The 6,564-nt window shown below is 37.8% G+C and overlaps 1 protein-coding gene across 2 annotated transcripts; it reads right to left on the bottom strand.

Moving 5' to 3' along the window:
- Window positions 1-422: 422 nt before the first annotated feature.
- LOC112007271 (proteasome subunit beta type-4) lies at window positions 423-5,197 on the bottom strand. 2 transcript variants are annotated; one of them, XM_065764582.1, is made up of 7 exons: window positions 5,064-5,197; window positions 4,873-4,946; window positions 4,661-4,737; window positions 2,629-2,758; window positions 2,265-2,424; window positions 1,984-2,169; window positions 423-773 (listed from the first exon to the last, which is right to left on the bottom strand). In XM_065764582.1, exons 2-7 carry the CDS (start codon window positions 4,938-4,940, stop codon window positions 660-662), a joined length of 735 nt encoding a protein of 244 aa, XP_065620654.1. In that variant the 5' UTR covers window positions 4,941-4,946; window positions 5,064-5,197; the 3' UTR covers window positions 423-659. The 2 variants fall into 2 exon arrangements, with proteins under 2 accessions (XP_065620654.1, XP_065620653.1); XM_065764581.1 differs by lacking the exons at window positions 4,661-4,737; window positions 4,873-4,946; window positions 5,064-5,197 and adding an exon at window positions 4,412-4,516.
- Between the last annotated feature and the right edge of the window lie 1,367 nt (window positions 5,198-6,564).

The following is a 6,564-nucleotide window of genomic DNA, read 5'->3' as shown; positions in this document are numbered from 1 at the left end:
GATGAAAAAAAATAATCCAAACACCCCCTAAATCTCCATCTTTTACTTTGGACATTCTTTGAGTTTAGATTTTTTTTTTTTTTTTTCTTTTTTTGCGGGGGGTGGGGTGGTGGTTAAGCTTTCAGGTGCACAACCAGTTAGCAACTAGTGGATTACAAAAACAAGCATCAAATTGCTTGATAATAAAAACAAGCAACAAGTTGCCCCGACAAAATTTGCATTCCTACTTATTGTAAGTCTGTTACAGTCCATTTGTCTTCATCACAACTAGATTGACGGCCACAAGCTCCCTGAATTATTCAATCAAAAATAATTCAAACTGAGCTTATAACAGTTTAGTCCCACACATCTTACCATAATTACATAAAAGCATCATATAAGAGAAATGGATGACATAATTTCAGTGGACGCAAAGCATCATATAAGAGAAATGGATGACATAATTTCAGTGGACGCCGTCCAGATCAAGCCAAATTCTTATGAACAGAAAAACTTGTTTAAATAATCAGTCAGCAATTGTTAATTTAAACAACCATTCTGCTATTACTGACAACGAGGTCCAGGCTATGATAATTAACTTGGATGTCCAACGATTACAAATAATTCAAGAACAACTTTTATAAATGCGAGAGCCAGACCATTCCATGCAGCTGGTGAGCTTACCACGATCCCTCGGCACCAACTGTTGGGTTCTGGAAAGCAGAAAATCCCCAGAACGTCTTCAATGAGTATGGCTGAGAAACAGTTACACCTTCCTCGGTGATTTTTGCTATCTGCAAGTTCCAAATTTCAGGCATATTAAATTTAATTCAAAGAATACTACCAAATCATATTACAACTTGAAATTATATTCTAATAGATATTTCAAATACAGCAGCCATAAAACAAAGTTAAGTACTCTGGAATTAAGCCAGCCTTGTAGAAATCACATTTACGTTGAATATGTATGTACAGAGCAGGTTAAATAGTCATTCATGTCACATCCACATAAAAGATTAAAGGCCAAACTACAATTTTGGACCATATACTTTTACCACAGTTAAGAGTTTTGTCCTCATACAATTGCATAAAGTTCATCGTTCAATTTTCAAAATCAAGGTTCTTGAACCATGTACCTTGTTGATTTCATACCTCAACTTGCAAAATCAAGCCAATTTTATCCTTGGAAGTTGAAAATTAATTGAGGATGAAATTGACACAATTATATGTATAGTGATGAAATTGAAACTGCCCCTATACTGGAGGACCAAAAGTGTAGTTTGGCAAGATTTAATAGTTGGAAATGCTTCCAAACATTCCAATGGGCTATTGGCTACAATTTACCACTATATTGAAAACAATGGTTTGTTAATGAAAATTTCTTAACTAGTGCTTCCAACAAAACCATGTTTCTAAGGCTCATGAATATTTCTCCATGTGAGATTCAAGCTAATATGACCATGAAATCCAGAGAGAGAGAGAGAGAGAGAGATGGGTTAATTTCTTTTATTTTTGCAAAGAGCCTTGTAGCTCAACTAACATGTTCTAGTGTTTTTAGCGGAGACATTCAGGGTTTAAATCCCCATTCCCCCATTGTATCTATCAACAAATTACCAAAAAATAAAAAAGACAATCTTAAAGATATCTCATTTTATATTAGAATATTCTAATATTATATAATATCAGAATGAAATTAAGAATTCTCAAGCCACAGTTTTTGCAAAAATGATGAAAACAATCGTTTGATTTTTCTTTTTTCTTTTTTTTTTTATCCTCATTGATATTTCAACCAAAATTTAGTGGAATGACAATATGAGAGACAGATCTCAAAAAAAAAAAAAAAAAAAAAAAAAATAAAAAAAAAAAAAAGATAATTGGTTCCAACAACTTGAACAAAGTTCAATTGTTCTGCAGTGATTTCCTCGCAGAACTATAACCTATTTATCAAAGGGTTTTACAAATTAAGCATAATTATGAAGCAAATATTATAAGGAAACAACAAACCTGAAGTTTGTTGATAGCTGAGCGGTCACGATATAGAAGTACACGCATACATTTCTCCAATAACTTGACACCATCTTCAAAACTCAAGTTCTCATGCCACTCATCACGAAGAATAGGGCGGGCAAGGTGATTTCCGAATCCAGTTGCTACATGGTCATCCTCAAAGTTCACACCTATCATGCTAACCTGAATAAGAACCACAATCACAACAACTGAATTAATATTATTAGATGAACATAGGAAGCCATAGAACATCAAATAAAATGATTAACTAGACCTACCATGCCAAGGTACTTGTGCCCATTTTTAACTCCACCAAGAATAAGTGAGTTCCACAGTGGATTAAACTTGTTACGCCTATTATACATCACCCGAGTCAAATAGCTGTGCACCTCTTTAGGCCCCAAAGAATTTCCATCATCCCACATGTTGTCGTACAAGCTGCAAAAATCAAAGCATGAAATCAATATCACTTAGCAAAAACAATTAAACAAAGACCCCCCTCCCAAACCTCCTTTTCCCACAATGCCTAGAAAGAGAGAGGGAACAAAGGTAAAAACGCAGGTGCATAGTTCCATCTCCCTCCATCAGTCTGAAAACAACCAATACTTACATAAATTATCAAAAAGAAAAATCAATACTTACATAAGCTCATCAAGATAACGTAAAATCTCCTGAAAATCACTTATTTCCCCACTTGCGCCGAGAAGAGAATGTTTTCCAACCGGCTTTATGCGCTCCACACTCTTGTATCGCAGGGTAGATCCGTAGGAGCCTGTTAAGTTAATCCAGTGTTAAAATGAAGCCAGATTTCATAACAGAGAAGTTTCCCAATTGTAATTTTAAAATGAAATAAGGAAACAGTTGACATGGTACGTAAATGCCACAGTCATAGTTTCCAAAATGGTTCTAACAAGTTATCCACAATGTGGAGTCTGGTGAAATGAAATATTAGTCAACTAGATTAAGATGCACCTTAGACAGTCAAGAAAACCCAATAACAGAATAAAAGACTGGAAGGAAAATCATGTGCCCCTAAACTATCACACATAAGGACATAATAAAATTTTGCTATTATATGTCCGGCCGTCTGGGATTTGAGGAAGCAAGCTTTGAGCTTGACTCTTAGGAGCAAAATTTTAGAATAGCAAAAGCAGGTACTCAAATAAATTACTAAAGAATACTAAGTAGGGCGATGTTGGTACTAAACACCTTGTGGAAAAATTCATAATTTTAGAATACTTGTTCTAGAGAAATTTTAGAATAGCATAAGCAGGGTACTCAAAATAGATATAAACGAAATTTCTCTAGAACAAGTATAAGCCTAACCCAATGTTTGGATGGAGGGTGACGGGGGGAGGGGGAGAGGAGAAGAAAGGATGACCGGAATGTACTAAATTTTAGTATATTCCGGCCTAGTTCCCCTGGAAGCAAGCTTTGAGCTTGACTCTTAGGAGCAAAATTTTAGAATAGCAAAAGCAGGTACTCAAATAAATTACTAAAGAATACTAAGTAGGGCGATGTTGGTACTAAACACCTTGTGGAAAAATTCATAATTTTAGAATACTTGTTCTAGAGAAATTTTAGAATAGCATAAGCAGGGTACTCAAAATAGATATAAACGAAATTTCTCTAGAACAAGTATAAGCCTAACCCAATGTTTGGATGGAGGGTGACGGGGGGAGGGGGAGAGGAGAAGAAAGGATGACCGGAATGTACTAAATTTTAGTATATTCCGGCCTAGTTCCCCTCTACTTCTACTCTCCTCTCCTCTGCACCCACCTCCGCCTCCCTCATATATCTCAACTGCATTTTGACAATGTTATGGCTTGTTTGGAAGTTTAGAGAGGGAGGAGAGTAGAGGGGAGTAGAGGGAAGGGGAGTAGTGGGGAGAAGAGTAGAGGAGAATGATTCACCTCCACCTTATTTGGATGTTTTTAAAATTAGTAAGGGGAAGGGATTAATTAGCCCTTCCCCTTGTGTAATTTTGTTAATATAATAAGGGTAAATTAGGTAAATTGGGAGAATTAAAATTGGGGGGCTAGAGGGAGTCCAAACCCCTCCAAACTCCTCCAAACTCCTCCCCCTCATTCTTTAAAAAACTTCCAAACAAGATAATTGCATTACTCTCCCTCCCTCTACTATACTCCCCCTCCTTTTTTAAACATCCAAACATGCCATTAGTTTTTTTGCAGACTGGCAATTCAAATTCATACTAAGACCCTATCAGCTGTCAAATAGTAATATATGTACGCAAAAATACGAATGTGTCGGACTCGGACTACATCCTCCTTCCAATTTATAAACCATCATTATATCAACAGCCAAATGGAGGGTTATCAACTTATCTGATTCAAGTACAACACCAATTTAGAATAATAATTATTACAAAAATTGAAATACAACATGAATGAGTTGAACATTTAACCTCCCATATCAGAAGCCATGAGAATCCCATCCTTGTACTTGATAGCAACTACTGATGTGCCCGTAACATATGGGTACCTAAACCAACCCAAAAACCAAAAACAAAAATTAGGTTACATGGTTATGTTACCCGACACAAATTTCAGCCAAATGGAGGGTTATCAACTTATCTGATTCAAGTACAACACCAATTTAGAATAATAATTATTACAAAAATTGAAATACAACATGAATGAGTTGAACATTTAACCTCCCATATCAGAAGCCATGAGAATCCCATCCTTGTACTTGATAGCAACTACTGATGTGCCCGTAACATATGGGTACCTAAACCAACCCAAAAACCAAAAACAAAAATTAGGTTACATGGTTATGTTACCCGACACAAATTCCTTAAAATTCCCAAACCCTAAATCCGTATACACATGTATATATTTGGAGAGAGAGAGAGAAACAGCATACAGGGTTCTTTGAGAGTCAGCTTCAGATGCGAGTAGGCTATTATGCTGATTGGATTGATTTGATTCCATTGTCAACTAAGAAAGAGAGCAAAGAATGGGTGCTCAGTGAGTGTGTGTGAGAGAGAGATCTGATTTATTACGGCGATAAATCAATGATTGCGTTAAGAGAAATAGTAGGTAGAGAGAACTTACATTGGTTTTTCGAGTTAATAATCGGCTGTGTAAGTTTCGCTGTGGTTCGCAGATTTTGGTTTATAGAGCTGAGCGATGAGTATACTTCTTCGACTCCGAGATCTGATGCTGCTTTTTCAATGTCTTTTCCCTTTGCTCAAGAAAGAACTTTAGATGGGCTGCTACGTTAGTGGGTTGTACCCGGTCCAAATTTAAGCCCACTCGGAAATTCAATTTTTAAGGGAAGGGTATAGAGTGGGCTTGGCCTATGTATTAGTTTTTTTGAAAGGGGATACTCATTCAATTAAAGTAGAGAAACATCACGATACAAGGCTTCAGCAGCTGGTGGAGGAGAGTCCTCCATCCAGTAAAGATCCTCATCTAAACAATTTCTAGCATACTGGGCCAATACATGTGCCACATGATTCCCACCCCTCCTAATACAGCATATACTAACCCATTGCAAACTCCGCAGAAGGTGACGAATGTCATCCACAACAATGCCAATAGGAGAAATGTTTTCCACAGAAGAAGAAATAGCTTGAACAACATTGATATTGTCTCCTTCAACAATCATCCTCGAAAATCCAGCATCTACTGCAAATTCTATGGCTCTTCGGCATGCAAGAAATTCTGCTTCATCACTTGTGCGCACCATCGGACCACTAGCACTCATAGCCGCCATTACCTCCCCTTTTTCATTTCGAATAATTGCACCATAGCCTGTTTTTCCTAACTCCGAAAACATAGCTGCATCAAAGTTCATTTTGAACTCTCCTGGTGGTGGTGGCTGCCATGTATCACCAGCAGGTTGTTGTGCTCGCTGTACTCCCAGCCGAGATTGCGCTTCTTTGAACTCTGAAATATACTCCTCAGCCCGCTTATTCAAGCTACTTGGTACCTTCAGTTGTCCTCCATGCAGTAGGCAATTACGTTGGTTCCAAACAATCCATGCTTGGGTCCAAAATAATTCTAGTTCATCTTGAGAAAGACGCTCCAACAGCTCCTCCATTAGGTGCACCATATCAGATTGGCCATGTCTAGCTTTCTGCAGCTTTCGTACACTTCCAGCCCATATATCTTGGACTGCTGCACAATCCCACAGAGCATGAATAGTAGTCTCCATTTCCCTTGTACACACTAAACATCTGTCATCTCGAAGCACCTTTCTTCTGGTCAGATTCGCCGCAGTAGGAAGGATCTCGTGGCATGCTCTCCAGGCAAACACTTGTATTTTGCTTGGAAGTCGAAGCTTCCAAATTGCCTTCCAACAATTGTTTACAGCACCCTCCATCGATGTTCCACCCCGGTTTGCATCAATTAAAAGCTTCCTCGCCACGTGGTATGCGGACTTAACACTAAACAGCCCCCTTAAATTATGCAGCCAAAAAACAGAGTCAGGTACATTTCTTCGACTCAAGGGAATTTGGCAAATGGCATCAGCTTCATCCGCATGAAATATGGCCCTTATATCCTCATGTTTCCATAAATTCAAATCCGGATCAATTAAATCTGCCACCTT

The sequence above is a fragment of the Quercus suber genome, unplaced genomic scaffold (genome assembly GCF_002906115.3).
Source record: "Quercus suber isolate HL8 unplaced genomic scaffold, Cork oak 2.0 scaffold_570, whole genome shotgun sequence".
NCBI lineage: Eukaryota > Viridiplantae > Streptophyta > Magnoliopsida > Fagales > Fagaceae > Quercus > Quercus suber.
This window is presented reverse-complemented; position numbering and strand designations above follow the sequence as displayed.

What these genes read in the sequence shown, in the direction of transcription:
- LOC112007271 (XM_065764582.1), bottom strand. Translation starts at nt 4,940, where the DNA reads ATGGAATCAAATCAATCCAATCAGCATAATAGCCTACTCGCATCTGAA. An exon ending in CATGGCTTCTGATATGGGAG is followed by an intron (nt 2,759 to 4,660) that starts GTTAAATGTTCA and finishes TTAACTTAACAG; the next exon opens with GCTCCTACGGATCTACCCTG. An exon ending in GGCACAAGTACCTTGGCATG is followed by an intron (nt 2,170 to 2,264) that starts GTAGGTCTAGTT and finishes GTTCTTATTCAG; the next exon opens with GTTAGCATGATAGGTGTGAA.